The sequence below is a fragment of the Tachyglossus aculeatus genome, chromosome 9, assembly GCF_015852505.1.
Source record: "Tachyglossus aculeatus isolate mTacAcu1 chromosome 9, mTacAcu1.pri, whole genome shotgun sequence".
NCBI lineage: Eukaryota > Metazoa > Chordata > Mammalia > Monotremata > Tachyglossidae > Tachyglossus > Tachyglossus aculeatus.
Window position 1 is genome coordinate 18845504 of NC_052074.1, and position 20270 is coordinate 18865773.

At 39.6% G+C, this 20270-nt stretch overlaps 1 protein-coding gene across 3 annotated transcripts in view; it reads right to left on the reverse strand.

The window, feature by feature from the left end:
• TASP1 (taspase 1) overlaps positions 1-20270 on the reverse strand; it is a 129817-nt gene that overhangs the window by 73243 nt on the left and 36304 nt on the right. For all 3 annotated transcript variants that reach the window (XM_038751612.1, XM_038751613.1, XM_038751610.1), the window contains exon 8: positions 12858-12964. In XM_038751612.1, the coding sequence (XP_038607540.1) occupies positions 12858-12964 (107 nt within the window). The remainder of the gene's footprint in view (positions 1-12857; positions 12965-20270) is intronic.

Below are 20270 nucleotides of genomic sequence, written 5' to 3' on the forward strand. Positions count from 1 at the left end.
ATAACCTTGTATCTACCCCAGTACTTAGAACAGTGCTTGGCACACAGTAAGTGCTTAACAGATATAATCATCATCATCATCATCAAAAGACTAGGACCCAGAAAAGAAGCCTGTGAGACAACCACAATTTAAGAGAAGGCATAGAATAAAGCTGAGAATAGAAGCAAGAAGAAAATAAGGAGAATACCATGTCATAGAAATTGAGGTGAGAAAGCGTTCCCACAGGTAGGAAGTAATCAACTGTGTCAAAGAAGCCAATACAGATACTTGAAGTCCCAGCAACAGAGCTCTCCTGGCTCTGAACTGAGAGTCTCAAAATAATGGAGTAAATGCAGAACTGGAGATGAAATCACACAATTCACATTCCATTCAATCCCTCATAGACCCACTAAACACTGGTCAAGTCTTCAAGAGACAACCCTAGCACTCTCATTAAGCCCAAATGTCTTAACTGTAACTATTCTAGCTACATTTTTGATCATTCTAAAGAAACACACCAAATCCGTTTTGCATTACAATATTGCAATATTTTGAACTGGCTGAGAGCCCAGCGCTTAGAACATGCCCAGTGCTTAGAACAGTGCTTGGAACATGGTAAGCGCTTAACAAATACCATCATTATTATTATTATTTGATTCAGACTGCTCCAATGTAAGAGACATCACTACAGTACATAATCACTACTGGAATGAGTTATTTCCATTGGATCAATCAATCAATCAATCGTATTTATTGAGCACTTACTGTGTGCAGAGCACTGTACTAAGCGCTTGGGAAGTACAAGTTGGCAACAAGTTGACCAACAACTTCTATAAATTTCAAGAACTGTAGCAACTTAATTCTACCATTAGCATCTGAACCTAGTACGGTAAACAATTAAGATTTTTCTCTTCCTTATGCAAACGCTCTAGAAAAATGCAGCATTCTCCAATTCACCTGTAACAAGTATAGGCGGAAACTCAACAGTGATAAGATAGAATCTTCAGTTAAACCAAAAGCCACAATATTTACTGCCCTTTCTCACGGTATTAATGGTGTGTAAATGGCTGTTCTCCAAGATGAAGTTCAGTGGGATTAGAAGCTGCCACCACAACAAAAACAAAGCAACAATAAGAACCAGAACAGTGCAAAGAAATGATTGGATATTTTTAGTTTATTTTCCATTAAGTACAGACATGATCTGTATGTGTATTTTTTTTTTTTGTTCCTCCTAATGAATCCCTTAATTCCAGAAAAGATGTTTCCCAGTTTCTGTAGAACAGTCCGCCCCCCTGTGGGAACGTTCAGATTTGCCTCTATGGACTGTCGTATTGAAGTTCTTTGAATATTTTAAATAATAAAGATGGTATTAAGCGCTTAACTATGTGCCAAGCACTGTTCTTTTAGACTGTGAGCCCACTGTTGGGTAGGGACTGTCTCTATGTGATGCCAATTTGTACTTCCCAAGCGCTTAGTACAGTGCTCTGCACATAGTAAGCGCTCAATAAATACGATTGATTGATTGATTGATTGTTCTAAGTGCTGACGCATTATTTCCGTTTTGGGATTTTCCCCCTAATGGTTCAGACTTTCCCAGAACTATATATTATTTTTGCAAATGGAATATAAAGGTTTGGACGTGGAGCCAGCTCCGAGGAGGAATCGATGATAATGATGATTATGATGATGATGAATAGTTAATACTTCATCATCATCATCATCAATCGTATTTATTGAGCGCTTACTGTGTGCAGAGCACTGTGCTAAGCGCTTGGGAAGTACAAGTTGGCAACATATAGAGACAGTCCCTACCCAACAGTGGGCTCACAGTCTAAAAGGGGGAGACGGAGAACAAAACCAAACATACTAATAAAATAAATAGAATAGATATGTACAAGCGCTTATTGTGTGCCTCTCTTTGGGGCAAGTATCATATTAAGAGAAGCAGTGTGGCTCAGTGGAAAGAGCATGGGCTTTGGAGTCAGAGGTCATGGGTTCAAATCCCAGCTCTACCAATGGTCAGCTGGGTGACTTTGGGCAAGAGAAGCAGCGTGGCTCAGTGGAAAGAGTACGGGATTTGGATTCAGAGGTCAGAGGTCATGGGTTCAAATCCTGACTCTGGCACATGTCTGCTGTGTGACCTTGGGCAAGTCACTTAACTTCTCTAAGCCTCAATGACCTCATCTGTAAAATGGGGATTAAGACTGTGAGCCCCACATGGGACAACCTGATCACCTTGTATCCCGCTCAGAGCTTAGAACAGTGCTTTGCACATAGTAAGTGCTTAACAAATGCCATTATTATTATTAATTCTTATGATATTAATATAAAAGGCATGACATTTCTTTCCCAGTCTAACTTGAAATTTCACATCTCCTGCCCCAGACATTTTCATGGGTAGTTACTACACTACCGATATTCAGGAAAAGAACACAATTAAAACACTGAAATGTTTGAAATATACACTGAAATACATGTTGCCAATTTGTACTTCCCAAGCGCTTAGTACAGTGCTCTGCACATAGTAAGCGCTCAATAAATATGATTGATGATGATGATGAAAAACATCTGAATTTGAAGTTAGAAGTCTGACCGCCCAACCAAGAAACAGAATAACCCTCCAAAGGGACATGAAGTTTAATTAGGTGGGACTTTTTACTCCCTCTCTGAATTGAATTATTTGAAGATAAAACTTTGGTTTTCATTTCTTGGGCATGTACAACACATACTTTCAAAACACGATTACACATCTTAAGTGGTCAAATTATTGGGCAAATTACACAAACTAGCGCCGTGCTTTCCTGAAACAACTGTCCATGGATCACGATAAAAACAAAGAGGATGAAAAACATCATCTTTCTATCGAAAACAGCAGGGATGTAGAAATAAATGTTTAGAATCCAGTAAAGGAGGGGACGTCAAGAGTTTGGAAAGTGTTTCTGTTAAATGCTCTGCTACTCTCTTAGAAACCCACCTTTCTTCCCTATGTGCGAGCTCAATGTTGTTGAGGTGCTTCACTGAAGTTATAATGGGACGTACGTCATTCATGAGACATTTGGAGTCAGAAATCAGCCCCCTAGAAAACTGTTCTTCACTATCGTTATACTTCAGAATTCTTTATTTATGAGGGCCAACTACTAAGAATGATTTTTCCAAACAGTATGGAAAAGTTATTGATTTCCAAAATGTTTTTCAACTGAGTAATTTTACATAATGCAAGATGATAATTGGCTATTATTTACGCCATCTATTTGGTCCGTAACTAGGCGTGTGGCACGCAAACCAAACAGGGGCAAAGTTCTGCAGATCAGAAGAGCGTGCAGATTCAGGTGGATGGGATTCTGGAGCCAACTAGAAACAGTCTGGAAAGCGGAGCTCCCCTCCCTTCCCTTTTTTTTAAAGTATTTGGCAAGCACTTACTATGTGCCAAGCACTGTACTAAGTCCCGAGTGTATAGAAGATAATCAGGTTGGACATAGTTCGTTATCCCACATGGGGCTCACGATCTAAGTAGGAGGGAGTAGGACTTAATCCTCACTTTACAGATGAGGAAACTGAGGCAAAGAGAAACTAAGGGACACACTCACAAAGGAGACAGGTAGCAGAGCCAGGATTAGAACCCAGGTCCTCTGATGCCCCTAGACCCTTTCCCATGGGCAAACAGACCCAAATTCGCATATGGTAGACCTCCAGACACCCCACTGTACATGGGGCAGGAAGAAGCATGTTGGCAGTCCTTGTAAAAATTCAGGCCCCCACATAAGGGAGAGCTTATGAGCTTAAGGAATCTGTACTGCTTTCAATCAATCAATGGTATTTATTGAGGACTTACTTTGTGCAGAGTACTGGATTAAGCGCATGGGGAGAATACAGTACAACAGAGTTCGTAGACATGTTCCCTGCCAATATTGCTTTCTGGAAATTATATTTACTAGAATTCCAAAAAAAGAGCATTTCCAAAATCCTCTGGGAAGCTGGGATATTGTGAAAGAATATGGCTCTAGCCATAGAATCCTGAGAGGAGCTCAATTAAGCTGTATTTAATCAATCAATCAATCAATCGTATTTATTGAGTGCTTACTGTGTGCAGAGAACTGTACTAAGCGCTTGGGAAGTACAAGTTGGCAACATTTAGAGACAGTCCCTACCCAACAGTGGGCTCACAGTCTAAAAGAGAGTTTTATATCCAAGACAGGAGGAACTTGTACTCTCTCTTTTTCCTCTACAACAGCATGCTGCTCTGCTTCCACCATGTGATTGAACTATGAGCATTTAGGACCAAGCACATTTTCTCAGGCCCAAGAAAGTTTGTGTGATTCCTGAAGCTTCTGTAATTACTGCTGTGAGGGACATGGGTGACAGGCGGGAGAGAGAGACTAGTATTAACTGGTTTCAGAACCAATTGGAGTAGCAGAGAAGCAGTGTGGCTCAGTGGAAAGAGCACAGGCTTGGGAGTCAGAGGTTGTGGGTTCTAATCCCAACTCCATCACTCGTCTGTTGTGTGGCTTTGGGCAAATCACTTCACTTCTCTGTGCCTCAGTTACCTCATCGGTCAAATGGGGATTAAGATTGTGAGCCACATGGGAAAACCTGATTACCTTGTATCTCCCCCAGTGCTTAGAACAGTGCTTGGCACATAGTAAGTGCTTAACAAATCCCATCATCATCCAGCACTTTTTTGAGTAATTCAAATTTTAGCAAGAAGCTTTCCAATTTTCTTTCATGAATAGCTTTACATTTTTATATTGGTTATTTCTAATGGTTCCTTCCAAGGCTATCCTATATAAAAGTGACAGTGAAGTAGTCACCCAGTTTACCAATTTAAAGGAATTATACTTCACGTTTAAAATGCACTGCAGTTGACAGCAATTAAGCCATGGTTTGACGACATTTGTCTCCCAGTCTCTTGCATCCCAGCCAGCCTCCCTCCTGGTCATTTCATTCTTGATGAGTCAAGTGAAGCATCAGCAGTACATAATAATAATAATGTTGGAATTTGTTAGGTACTTACTATGTGCGAAGCACTGTTCTAAGCGCTGGAGGGGGAATACAAGGTGATGAGGTTGTCCCATGTGGGGCTCACAATTTTAATCCCCATTTTACAGATGAGGGAAATGAGGCATAGAGAAGTTAAGTGACTTGCCCAAGGTCACACAGCAGACGTGGGGGAGGTGGGACATAAAAGAAATGCTGCAGAGGATTGGCAGGGGAAGAGGGGAGAGACACGTGAACAGTGCCGCCCTATTGCCACCTTATCCCACAAACACACACACACACACACACACACACATTGTGAATAGTGTGCCATGTGAGGCAGGTAGCCACTGATCTCCTTTCTGACCCCAACCTGGCTCCTGGCCTTGGGGACCAGAAGGAGGTACTAAGCAGGAGAGCAAGTGAGAAGGAAATGCCAATAGGTTTAAAAGAATGACACCATACAGGGTGCCAACTTTGGTGCGAAGATCAGATGCATTTCTTCTTTAGCCTGTCTCCCTCTTGGCAGGATCTACCCCACATCAGACTCCTTCAGGGGATCCCTTGTACCACGACTCCACCCACCACACCTTCCCCTCCCTCCAGAGGAGCCTGGGAGGGCTTTCATCATTATCAATCGTATTTATTGAGCGCTTACTGTGGGCAGAGCACTGTACTAAGCGCTTGGGAAGTACAAGTTGGCAACATATAGAGACAGCCCCTACCCAACAGTGGGCTCACAGTCTAAAAGGGGGAGACAGAGAACAAAACCAAACATACTAACAAAATAAAATAAATAGAATAAATATGTACAAGTAAAATAAATAAATAAATAGAGTAACAAATATGTACAAACATATATACATATATACAGGTGCAGTGGGGAAGGGAAGGAGGCAAGATGGGGGGATGGAGAGGGGGACGAGGGGGAGAGGAAGGAAGGGGCTCAGTTTGGGAAGGCCTCCTGGAGTAGGTGAGCTCTCAGTAGGGCCTTGAAGGGAGGAAGAGAGCTAGCTTGGCGGATGGGCAGAGGGAGGGCATTCCAGGCCCGGGGGATGACATGGGCCAGGGGTCGATGGCGGGACAGGCCATCTGTCCTTCCTTCCATCTTTCCTTCTGCTCTTGGACTTCCTGCTCACATTTTCTGGTCCACAGAGCCAGAAACAGGGCCAGGGCCCATCTTGCGGCCATTGTCCATCAGCCCTGCCCTGACCATCCTCTCTACCTCCCAGCGGGTGTGTGCTGGGGATGTAGAGGAGAAGCTGAGGAGGGACGGAAGGGCAAGAAGCTCCCAGGAAAGGCCAGTAACACTCCTTAATGGAATTTCTTTGATATACTTTATATATTTCTTTTATGGGTTGCTACCGCTGCTGCACTTCTCTCATCAAGGGTGAGTTACCTGGATGTGAAACTGTCTGGGAGTCAAAAGATCTAGAATGCAAAGACTGGGAGTCAAATAATTCTACGACTGATACAACCCTTGCCATTCTGTGTCACCCTGACTTGCTCCCTTTATTATTAATAATAATAATAGCATTTGTTAAGCACTTACTGTGTGCCAAGCACTGTTCTGAATGTTAGGTTAGGTACAGGGTAAACAGGTTGTCCCACGTGGGCTCACAGTCTTAATCTCCATTTTACAAAAGACGTAACAGGCACAGAGAAGTTAAGTGACTTATCCAAAGTCACACAGCTGACAAGTAGTGGAGCCGGGATTAGAATCCACATCTTCTGACTCCCAAGCCTATGCTCTTGCCAATGGCCCACGCTGCTTCTTCGTCCCCACTCCCAACCCCACAGCACTTCTGCACATATCTGTAATGTATTTATCTGTACTGATGTCTGTCTCCCCTTCCTAGACTGTAAGCTCGTTGTGGGCAGAGAATGTGTCAGTTTACTGTACTTTCCCCAAGTGCTTAGTACAGTGCTCTGCACACAGAAAGCACTCAATAAATATGACTGAATGAACAAAGGAAGTTTTAAGCTTTACCTTTAGGTGAACAGTTGCTGAAACAAGATACTCACTCTGCCCACAGTATCTGCTCGATAAATACCGTAGATTGATATTCATTTGAAAATATCTTCTTAATGTCAAGTCACATAGGCAGAGTCACAGTTTAACATAATACTAGACATAACCACCAACATCATCTTTTGCAAAATTGCAATAGGTGGCAGTAATTTTTAAAGAATGAATGAAATCCTATATTTAACATTCTCTTATAATCTAACTGGCTAAATTCTGTGAGAAAGAAAGAAAAGGAGTTTGCAGCACCAGAGTCACAATTCCTTTGTAGAAACTCACATGAAATGGAAAATGACCATGATTAAAACATGATTTTAAATTCCCCGGAAGCAGTGTAAATGAAGAGCAGCCATTTTAGGGAGCGGCAAAGGTAGTATTTTCTGGTATTCCCTGAGGGCATACTGAAGATTTCACATTTTGGGTTTTTTGCTTGTGTACTGTTCACTAATCATTTCCCAAAGACAGACCACACAAACTCTGGTATAAAGTGTAACTGAAATACTAGGATATATTAATTACCCTCACTCTGTGCGCGCACACACACATGTGCGCGCACACGGATCAATCTGAGCAAAATATGTGGGTATTTTTGCGCATGTATTTTCTTTGATCTTAATCTACATCTCACCCAAAAAGTACAGTGATTTAGTATGATACAATTAAGAGTTTACATAATAATTTCAAGATGGTGGATAAAAGAGAAAAATTGTTACCCACAATATACTTCAAAAGAATAGAATATATTTATACGCAGCACACAAAACAAGACCCAACATTTTCCTATCTGAAACATGTGGCCAATATGGTTGCTCCTACGTGGTGGCTAAAGGACATAAAATTAAAAGTTCCAACATCTCTTTAGAGTGGTTTTCTACACTCAGCTCTATACCAAATAAGCAAAGCAGAGTTTAGAAAAGATTTCTAAAATTCACTCATCGAAAAATTGAAAAGTAATGGCAGTAGCTCTATTGTCTTCAATTTTATTCACCAAAATATACATTTAGTTAAAAAAAAGGAAGGGTGCTATTAATATAAAACTTAAAATAATTGTTTGATAAGCTGCTGAAAATAGACACCAAATGATTGGGTGTATAAAACTTTCAAATTCATACTACTGAAGAATAAGGGATGAACTCTTTGAACAAGATGCTCGTTGAAAATGGAAAAAAAGTCAAGCACTGAAAAAGAGTAAATCAAGCCAGAGATAGTCCTCTTCTCCCACTTCTCATTCTCACTCTTCTCTACCCCCTCTACACTCATTCTGACTTCACACGCTTTAGAAATACAACGCTCCTTTTCAGTACATCCAAATTTAACTTTCTGAAACCAAGATTGTTGAATGGACTAATCATGCTCATTTAATTCCAGCTTTTCATTTTCAATATGAGCTCCTACTTTTCAGAGCAATTTTTCTTCAGGATTACTGAGGGGCTGTAACACAAGCCTCAGAAAACCAGAGTTAGCAACTTCATTCTAACAGAAATAGTTCTGCTTTTAAGTATGCTTAAGATGAGTTCTAAAGAAAGTGATTTCACTAAGTTCATTTCCAAAACAGGTTTAAAAGACAACTAAAATAATGCATCACTTCCATGCAAATAACAACATGTCCCTTAGGAAAGATCGCTAAACCCCATTAGCAACAACAATGTTGTTGATTCTGGCATGAGCTAGTGTGGGGAGGAAATACTGAAAAGAGGGATTAGTTAACTCACTATCCTAATTCTTTATAAGAACTTTACCATAGGTTCTCACTGGGGCGTTAAAAGAGTATTTCATGGTTGGGATTTTAAAAGGTTAAGTTGTCCTGCTCTAATTCCAGAAATGTGCAGAATCTCCATTTACCGATCCAATACGTTAATAGCTTTGAGACCCCACAACTATGAACTGTAACGTGTAATAACGCAGTCTCACATAGATGACAACCTCCGAGGTATTCCTCTGAGAGTGTTAGCTCAACTCTATGGGTAATCCCCCCTACGATTTTAAAACAAAGCAAGCCTTTGGAAATCTTGCCTTTTTAACAAGCTGGTGATTTTAATATCTGTAGATGGAAAAAAATATGACCTATAACATGGCATTTGGTAGAGACTGTAAGAGCAGAAAAGGCACATTTATTATTTTGCACAATTAATCTTTCAACCCTGAATGAGGAAATGACAAAAGAATTCCACACAAAAAATATGCACAGCATGTTCTGCAACCTAATTCTCCAACAACTGCATTTCGCATCAAATGTCAGAGCAGGTATGTTTATAAAAATACACATTTAAATGTACTCAGTAAACAAGAATCAATATTGGATTTGAAACACATCAAACACTTCCATTACAGATCTTATAAATAGAACATAGCACATCTTCGGCTCTTAGAGCATTTTCAGAATTCCTGGATACATTTGGGGGATGGTTCTTACTAGTCTTCAACTTCCACAGAACTAAGTTCACATGGTAAAACAATAATTCTAAGGTAAAAGGTAAAATGCAATTGAACGTGAAATAGTTAACTCTTCACTAAAAGTTTTTGGTTAGTTTTCTCCTCTGCACACCCTTAACCCAAGGAAACCCATCAGAATTCAAAGCCGTGAGGTTGCATAATAAACACTGACTAACAAACCAACAAACACACACTTATTTATCCCTCAATTACCTTACTTATTTAAAAAGGTCTTAGTTGAAACAAAACTTTGAACCAAGTAAAAAGGCCCCATCACTCAATGTGAATGACAGAGTTAGAAAGGGCAAGAGGAGTAAGAGAAAGAGAAAGGATATTAAGGAAGCTGCAGGAGGTACGAAGTTACGGCTGAGGTAAGAGTCACAGGAGCACAAGGAGAGAAAGATGGGCTGGAGTAGGAAGCCGGAAGGTTGGGTATCTTCTCGCCCTTCCCCTGCCAGACCGTTTATTTTTTTCCCAAGCTCTTCCAACAACCTCTTCTTGCCGCTGGATACTGACGGTCAGAAACACCTGCACATATGCTGGAATTTCTGACATGTCAGCCACACCAATTATTCACTGAGAGAAGGCGTCAGGAGAGTGATTTAACAGGAAACTTTAATCTAGACACCTTCGGATACACCTGACAGAAGCAGTTGCCCGTTACCCGATTCTAAAGTGATCCAGGAAAGTTTCTCTAACAATTACTTGCTCTTTTGGTGTAGAAGCAGCTAGGTTCTTGGTGGAAAGGAACGGAGAACAGGAAGGAAAAATACAAAACGGAGAGACGAGGGGAATTCTATCCACAATCTGCGTTATTCCTTGATGGCAAAATTGAGGGGATTATTTTCACAGCAAGGCACTGTGATCTGTTTAAACTGGATATTTAAAGCCAATCACTTCACTGAAGTTCAGGAATAGAGTGACAAGACGTGCTAATTCAGACTCGGAAACAAAGATTTCATGTTGTCGGCCCACGTTATCTTCTAAGCAGACAGAAGAGCATCTTGTTGGAGAAAGGGCTAAAGGATCGAAGGAAATGGGAATTTGACTACATTTCTCAGGAGGCAAATGGGCTGCTTCTTGTTTCTAGGCAGGAACCAGAAATACCAAAGCCTCCCAGTAGGCCTTATAAACTACTGCTTGGAGTTCATTCCTTCCTTCTTCAGCCTCCTCTGTACTCTTAGCATCCTGATGCCACTCTGAAAATTGCCTTTGCCCCTGGGAATGTCTCAATATGCCCATCCATGTGGTAAGAACCCAAAACCTACTCTTCCTCTTTGAAACCATCTTCCTTGACAGATACTATGGGAAAGCTTTGTCCAGCCGAGAAAGGATTTGGCTTTTCTGTTAATGTCTTCTTTTTCTTCTGTTAATTTCAATCTTTCTCTGATTATTGTTTGGGAATATCGTGCTTCTAAATATGCTCTTTTAATATGAATCCTGGAAGCTCACAAATCCTACAGAGCCACCCTCAGAGCCTTGACGAGAGCACATGGGGATGTGGCAGAGTGCTGGTCCAGGAGCCGGAGGACCAGAGTTCAAGTATGACTGAGTCACTAATCTGCTGTGTGACTGTGGTCAAGTTAACTTCTCTGCACCTCAGTTTCCTTATGTGCAAAATGGGGATAATAACATCTACCTTTCCTCCCTAGCTCACAAGGTTGTGGTGAAGACAAAAATGAGCCGATAAATGTGAGAGTGCTTGGAGAATAAAAGCACTATGGAAAACCAACGGAATTTTCCATATTTTCGGGTGTACCTAAAGTCTCTCTGAGTGCCTAGGTGGGAGTGCGATACTGATATTTCTAAATTTTACCAAGACTATCTAAATCCCATATGATACCTAACACTAAATTTTTTGCCAAAATTATGTAGATAAAATAATGCCTAATTTATAGTAGAAACAAGGTTTCCGGCTTGCTATACTTGAGGGCTTGCTATGTTCGTTCAGGATGAATTGTTTGGAATTAAAATTTATTGCAAGTATGTAAATTCATTTGTGCTAGGTGCAGAAAATGGTCTGTGGATATCATTGTAATATTTCTCTTTATTTCCTTTCTTTATTCACTAGAACTTCTGCCAAAATATGGCTAAAGTTATATGAATCAATAGTTAGTCTCAATTGCAAGTTAGGAAACAGATTCTAATCCCAAAAAGATAATGGAAGACAGGTACCAACTGTTCTGAAGTGGAAATGCGATAGATCAATAAACCTGGCCAACGGACCAGATATTATTGTTATTGAAAATAATCAGGATTTTATATTAATGTTTCCTGAAATAAATAATTGGAAAAGCACTTGATAAATAATGTCATGGATCTGAAGCTGAAACCAGTATGGAAATTAAAATTGAACAAAGTTAACTATCATCTCCACAGCAAGCTTGAGTTGAACAACTTGGCTAACGTTTAAAGAAAACAGAGACGAAATATTTGCTAACCTCAATTTGAATGCAGGCCTTCAGCGGCAGCTGATCACACTGTACTTGCCTAAAACTGAACTAAAAAAAAGGCATTCTGCACAGGCCTCCCACTCCTCAAAAACTCCAATGGCTGCCCATCCTTCTCCACACCTAACAGAAACTCCTCATCATAGATTTCAAGGCAGTCATCAGCTGTCGCCCCCAACTTATCCTTGCTCCTCTCCCACTACAACCCAGTCCCTACACCTTGTTCCTCTATTACCAACCCGACTGTCGCTCTCATCTCTGTTTCCACGGACACCTTGCTCGATGGAATTAATCAATCAGTGGCATTTACTGAGTGCTGACTGTGAGCACAGCACTGTATACCGTGCTTGGGAGAGTTCAATAGAGTTGGTCGACTTGTTTCAGGCCCTCAAGGAGCATGGCAGCAGTTTGAAAAGACAGGAAGGGGCAGATTATAGAGCAGCTGTGAAGGCAGAACTGAGAAGCTAGAGACTTCGTGAATAAGCGGATTAACTCCCAAGCCTGTGTTCTTCCCTCTAGGCCATGTTGCTTCTGTTCTCACCACCTAAATACCACCCAATCTAGGGCTGATGCCATGCCAGGTGAACGAGATTCTGTATATATTCACCCAGCATTAAGATAAACTTCATTATCTGCCAGCACTTAGCAGGTCCACATGAAAATGGCGCTATATGAAGCAAGTTAAATGAATATGATCCCTGCCCACTAGGAGATTTTGAACTCCAATAGTTAAAATGTATGTAGATATATTTAAGTACAAAACAACATACGAGAAATAGTGTGAAAGCAACAAATACATTAATGAAACATATACATTAGATATATATAAATACTTTTTGAAAGGGACCTTTTGGTGATAGTGGGATTGATCATTTTAATGGGTAGTGGAAGGTAGAGGGAGGGGAAGTGTCTTAAGGTTTAATACAGAAAAAAACTCTTTGAGACACTTACAATTACTTTCTTATAATTATAACAATTTGTAAACACTTCCTGACCTTTTCACTTGATTGTCTTCTTTTCTTTAGTTGAATGAGATCTGTTTCCACCCTTTCTGCCAGCTCTAGCTTCCTCTTGTTTCTCTTAAAAGCTGCTAAACTAAATCCTATAAAAACATCAAAACCAGCATTAAAAGAGCGGTTATTCAAAGCTACAGTAAACACATAGATTATTTGGAGAAACCTCATTTTGGGATAAACAATTCTCTCTCGAAATCTTATAGATTATTTGGAGAAACTTCATTGGGGGGGTAAACAATTTTCTCTCAAAATCTTGCCTTCTATTGCTCAGACTAAAAGTGGTTGGCGTAATTAGTGCAGCAGTCTAGAAGGCTCAGAAGGTCAGCGATGGAGCCTCCTGCCAGTCTTTTCCCAAGATCCCTCTGATGGCTGGGAATCGGGGAGAGATTACACAGGGTCACGCTCTCAGAGAACAGCTCCAGTTTCATGGCCCGAAACTGCCGCTGCTTCCACGACCATCCTCCTTCCCTCACCCTCCCAACCAAGCATCCATCCCAAACTGTCAGCTGTCTACCCAAGGCCTGCTGTAACTGGACTCTTAAAGGGGATACCACCATCAAGTAGCTTAGATCTGTCTGTGGTTGATATAATAATAATAATGGTATTTGTTAAGTGCTTACTAGGTGCCAAGCTCTGTTCTAAGCACTGGGGTAGATACAAGCTAATCAGGTTGTCCCACGTGGGGCTCACAGTCTTAATCCCCATTTTACAGATAAAGTAAGTGGGGCACAGAGAAGTTAAGTGGCTTGCCCAAGGTCACATAGCAGAGAACTGGCAAAACCGGGATTAGAACCCACATCCTCTGGCTCCCAAGCCCATGTTCTTTCCACTAAGCCACGCTGCTTCTGGTGTGCACTGTCTCTCTCACCAAGTGTGCTCACACAAGACAATGAGATATACAGAGCTGGGTTTCTATTTCCATTGGTGAGAGTCAAGTCACCAGTTCAAGCCTTCCTCCCTCCCCACACCCTCCAGCCAGGAGTCAGCAGACATTAACAGGTATCCTCTTCACTTGAAGGAAGGGAAAGGGCTCTCCGGTGAGCAGGGACAGGGATGGTGCAAAGTAGATTTAGCTGCCAGGTGGGAGGCCTTCATATGTCTAGTCCAATTTCAGCAAAGACGAAATGGAGTCGATATAGGGCAGGGGCCAGAGGAGGTTTTGGTGAGGGGGAACTGTGATAGAGAGGCTCCAGATGTAGTTTCAGGGTGTAAGTGCGTGTGCAGTGTGATGTAATGACATTGTCACATAGTGGGGCCTCAAAATGAACAGCCCTGGAGCCCTTGGAGTGCAGCAGGGATAGGGAGGTTTTTATCTGGCCCTGGTGATAGCTATTAAAGAAATTCAGAAAGCTGGAGGTTAGAAAATTGGGTACTTATACGGGAGTCATCCTAAATATTAAGTCACCTGACCAAAACCAAGCACGTAAAAATATATAAAATGCTTTTCTTTCAGCAGATCTTAAAATACGATTCAATCCACAAGTAAGAGAATCATCCACAAAAAGGTAAACCAATATTTTCAAAAGTAGTCACCAGAAAATTACCACGCAGCTATCACCAGGCACACTGGCTGGCAGAGCAGCAGAGATGAAAGGCTGAGAGACTGAAAGACACATGAAGAAATGGGGAATCTGAGAAATGTAAATGGGCAGTAGAAGGACAGAGAGTTTATTTCAAATCACTGCAACTACTTCACTGTTTTCCTCAGTTTTTCATTATTATCCTACTTTTTAAGATTTAGCCATTTCTCTGTACCTCAGTTTCCTCATAATGCAAAACGGGTTAATAATATCTGCCTTTCCTCCCTTCATCACACGATAGATGAGAAAAGCACTTCAGTTACTACTTGAATAGTGAGTTTTACAATTCCTATCATATACAAGTGTCAGGCTGCTCAAAAGGAGAGAAGACCCTTAGCAATCACTGAATTCCCAGGGATAACTGGCCAATGGAGCCATCAAGGAAAACCCCCTTCACCCACCATTGGATGGGTGGGCAATTTTTCCTACACTAATCCTTTCCAATTCCCTAATTTAATTTAATTAAATCTGCCTAATTTTTAAATAAATCATTTTCTTTTCTGTCATCACATTTTAAATTACTGGATATATTTATTGGAGAAACCACTGAAAATACGCACTGGCATTTATGCACAAAATGAATTTAATATGTTCTGCTTCTCCTTGCTATTCTCTCTTTCTTTGCTTTTCTAAATCCTGTATACTTATATATTTGGAGTTCAAAATCATGTGAGCTCTGAGTGTGACTGCTGCATGTAAATGCTTAAATTTTCTTAGTATAATATTACAGAGATTAGTTGAAGGCTGTGAAAATAGCTCAAAGAAAGGAGTTTTGGTAGGTTCTGGTGAGACCAATCAAATTAGTGAGTCATGAAGTTTTCAAAATAATTACATCCACAAAAGTCCTATTTGTAAGGTTGAAGTCAACAAAAAATGATAGCCTCATTTCAACACAAGTATTTAAATTCACATACAGGACTTTGCAAATGCAAAAAAAAAAAGTTAAAGTCATAGCGTCGGCCTTGTTTGCAATTAAAATACATTTTCGAAGAAAACTTTACAACCAGAACTACACAGCATTTAGGTGTTAATCAAATCGTTTCTCAACTTGTTTTTAAACCAGATGGGTTCTTTCCAAACGTAAAGCAAAATGAGAGATGAGTAATTTAATTTGTTTTGTTTTTCATTTTTTAAAAAAATTAAAAATTCTACATCTATTCTATAAGTTCTTAGTTTTAATTTTTTTCCTTTTTTAAAGCATTTTCCAAAAGAAATCTTTACTCAATCATTTTTGATTAAACAATTCCTTTTAGTTAGCTGTACATCACAACTCCTTTTATAAATGGCAATTCCATATTTAAATTCAGCGCCTGACAACTTCATAAAAAGTAAAAACTTCATGATAAACATGTGTTTTTTATGTCACTTTAAGAAGAAAACTTCTTGAGATCAACTTCTTGATGTGAAGAGCGCTTCATACAGTGTTCTGCACATAATAAGTGCTCAATAAATACGATTGATTGATTGACTGATTATTGTTATTGTTAATAATAATGATGATAAGCAGTTCAATGTGGGCAGGGTATTCTTAATAATAATGATGAAAAGCAGCTCAATGTGGGCAGGGTATTCTTAATAATAATGATGATAAGCAGTTCAATGTGGGCAGGGTATTCTGTTGCATTGTACTCTCCCATGTGCTTAGTACACTGTCCTCACACAACAAGCACTCAATAAATACATCTGATGAGGATAATAATGATAATAATAGTAATTTTAAATAGTATTTTATGGTATTTGTTAGGCATTTACTATGTATCAGGCACTGTACTGAATGCTTGGGTAGATACAAAACAATGAAATTGGACACAGCCCATGTTCCAAAAATGGGGTTTACAGTCTTCATCGCCACTTTACAGATGAGGTAACTGAGGCATAGAAGTTAAGTGACTTGCCCAAGGTCACAAAGCAGATAAGATTAGAACCCAAGTCTGTCTGACTCCCAGGCATGGGCTGTTTCCACTATTTGTTAAGTGTTAAGCGTTTGTTAAGTGTTTACTATGTACCTAGCATAGTGCTAGTACTGGGATAGACATGTCCCTGCCCCACATGGCACTCACACTTAGTAGGAGGGAGAACAGGTATTTAATCATCAAGTTTGACTGAAAGACATGTGAATCCACATACAACAGCCCTGTCTAGTTAGTCAAAAGACTCTAAATTCAGGAGGTTCGGCAGAGGATTTAATATTTAGAACTTCACCATGCAAGTTATCTCTACTAAGACACCTCTTAAGGGGTAACAGTGATGTCTCTCGTTCCAGTTCCTGTTAAAAGAGTATTTAAGCAGTAGAACTTCTTTAGGATTACCTATTTCTTTTTCTTATGGGACTGGCAAGTACAGCCAGGAATAGAATTCAATTAATTCTAAACTTTAAAAAGAATAATAAAATTTGGCGAATGAATTTGAAAGCATGATTGGCAACCAATTTTGAATACTGTATTTATTTTCTAATGAAGTATTAAAGTTTTACATTTTAAAAGGTACAAGAAATGTAGATAATTTATAGGAAGAATAAGCCATAAAACAACTAGGAAAGTGAGAAATGAGCAAATACAATTAAATCTTATGCAAGATGGACACTGCATCAGTGAACAACCTCAGATTCATGAAAATCATGATTAACTACTCAGGTCTTGGCCAAAACCATACACCTGCACTAGCCATTTGTTTCAACATCACATCTCACTCTAGCTGGACATCTGTCCCTTGTGAAAAAACAATCCATAGTTTGTTAACAGCATTTTATGCAAAAAACATAAGGAAAACATGCATTATAGAAGAACTGACTACTAAGAGTATGTAATAGAAGACGTTTCACACTTTTAACCCATCCTTCATTCAGCATGTTTGCTAGCTACCGTTCAAACCATGAACATATAATTTTCCTAAAAAGTGTGAAAAAAATCTAAATTTAGCAGTAATGCACAATTATTAATTCACCATTTAGAATAAGAGCATCTAGACAATTTTGTATAAGGTATTTTAATCAAACACTATTCTCTTTAAATGGGACATAATAGTGCTACTACAATTCTATAATTGAAAATGTTTACTACATCAAGAGATCCATAACATTATATTTCAAAAGAGGGCAGTGCCAAATTAAGTGCAGAGTATTCAGCTCTGAAACCCAAGTGTGAAGTATTTGACTCTTGGGTCACAATGAAAGACCTGTAATAATGGCTGCTGGTATACTTGGAAATAAAGACCAGATTCCCACCAACCATACAGCTCTCCCTGTCAGTGAGTTCACTGAATGCAGTGAAATTAGAGAAAAGGATATTTGCTCTATCAAATGTCCCTGTGCAAGCTGGAAAGGGAATAGATACCACTAGACTTAGAGGACAGCAGATTATGAAGGACAGAACCACCAAATAAATTAACTCAAAAAATAAACTCGTTTAGTCCAGCAATCTGCTGAGCAGCTGTTAAATAGTACCTACGATAGTGGAAGCAGGAACAGATGCAAATCATTAAAAATAATTAAGCACGTTAAAAGGTGAAATTAAACCCTGATATATTACACCCCAACCATGCTAGATTCTACAGGTACTATATAAAATAACAATTTTGAATTGCATGCTAATAAAATGGCAGCATAAATTTAGCTTCTGTAAGGCTGTTGGGAAAAAGTAATAATAATAATTATGGTACTTGTCAAGCACTTACTATGCGTCAAACTCGGTTCTAAGCACTGGGGTAGATACAAGTTACGTTGGACACAGTCCCCATCCCACATAGGGCTCACACTCTTAATCCCCATTTTACGGATGAGGTAACTGAGGCCTAGAGAAATGAAGTGACTTACTCAAGGTCACGCAGAAGACATGTGGCAGAGCTGGCATTAGACCCCATCACCTTCTGATTTCTAGGGCCCTACTCTATCCATTAAGCTGTGCTTAGTGGAAGCACACAGGATGACAGTGTGGGAGTGGAAAATACAGGACCAAATCAGCTCCAGTAAAAAAAATTGGAAAGCATTCCTAAGTACAGGGAAGTATTAAGCACTTAAATACCATTATTATTATTATTATTATTATTATTATTATTAATGAAAAAACATCTCATGAGCTGCACTATATAACTGCAATTGCAGTTCTCACTGAGGGTAACTGTCTGATCAGCTTATAGCCTTATGGGATGTCTTTTAAAGCATTCTCTATAAAAAGGGTTCCCAAAATTTCAATCAAAGAACACCACATAATAGCAAAGCACTGGTTGGAAAAATATATTTCACACATCAAAATATCGCAATCAGCATATACACCATGTACTGTATTCTAATATGTGTATATACGACCACAAGCATACCTCTTTTCAGTTACTTGCATTTGAAAACATCTATTTAAATGCATTAAGCCATGTTATTCTTATGACAATTTCTGTTAAATACCTGTGACCCACTCAATGTGCCAATGAGAACTGCATTTGGGAATTGCTTCTCTGTCATTTCCAATAACTCTAGAAAAACTAAATGCATCTCTGAAGACCTGATTTATTGACAGAAAGAGTGCTTGGTAGTCAACAGAAAGAATAAACTATGGGGTGAGAAAATCTGCAAAAAGAATCAAGAAAATAACTTTTTTATAAAAATAAACTTTTTTGAGAAAAATTCATTTTTGGTCTGAATCCTCACAGTGCTTCACTAAGAACCAATATTGGTACAGCTTGCTCCATGCAGGCAAGAGTCACCAATCACTAGTCGGCCAAAAAACTCATGCTAGCAATTCTGATGATAATTAAACAGCATTCGGGTGCCTATTTTGTGCAGAGTGTTAAAAGAAATGATGGCTACCCTCAAGAAGCTTACAATCTAACCGGGGAAACTGGCACAAAATAAATTACAGATAGGAAGAAGACAACGGGAAAATGACTAAGTTAGTGTTTAAATGTTTAAACAATAAATGTTTATAATAAGTTCATATGTTCAGAAATGTTTTGGGGGATCATGAGTATGAAAGTGTCAAGGTGGTGGCTGAAAGGATATGACCTAGGGAGAATAAAAATTAATCAGACAAAGCCATCTGGAAGAGCTGGAATTCCAGAAGGGCTTAGAAGGGAAGAGGCACGGTCAAGTGGATTTGAAGGTGGAGGGAGTTTCAGTCCAGCTAATTAATACCATTAGCATTAATCGGTGGTATTTATTGAGCACTTTACTGTGTGCTGAGCACTGTACAAAGCGCTTGAAGCTAGCATGGGGTTAAAGGCAGGAGAATCAAGAATGAAACAGTGAGAAGGTGACTCAAGAAGAACAAACAGTACATTATTGGGTACAGAGGGAAGAGATTCCCTTAACTAGAGAGTCCATCGGATGCCTTAATTTGGAGAGGAAAAGGTAACTATTAAGCGGAACAATGGTTTAGAGCATTATGATCCTGGCAGCAGCATCAAGCATGGACAATCAATAGCTCCACAGGGGATTACCAAGAAAAATGTTGGGCTTTTCCAATCTCCCAACCTCAGCATCCCACCCCGTATCTCACTTTGTCCTATATCTTCTCCTCTGCCACTCTGGAAGGGCACATGAGATCCCCTAAAGTGTATGAAACCTGATGGCAGAGTGAAAAAAAAGAAAGAAAACGCCCAGGGCCAAACTGCTTCCTATTGCATAAACTCTCAGGCTAATTAGGTGACAGGTTCAAATCAGTATTTCAGCATCTATCTCCCTGTCCGCCCAATCTCAACCTATTGTTTCTAGCCTCTCGATGAACTGTAACATAAGGTTTCAATTGCAAATTTACCTAGTATTAGTCATTATCTCTGTTAAAACATCACAAAGATGATTTCATTAAGCATTTTTAATTTGGGA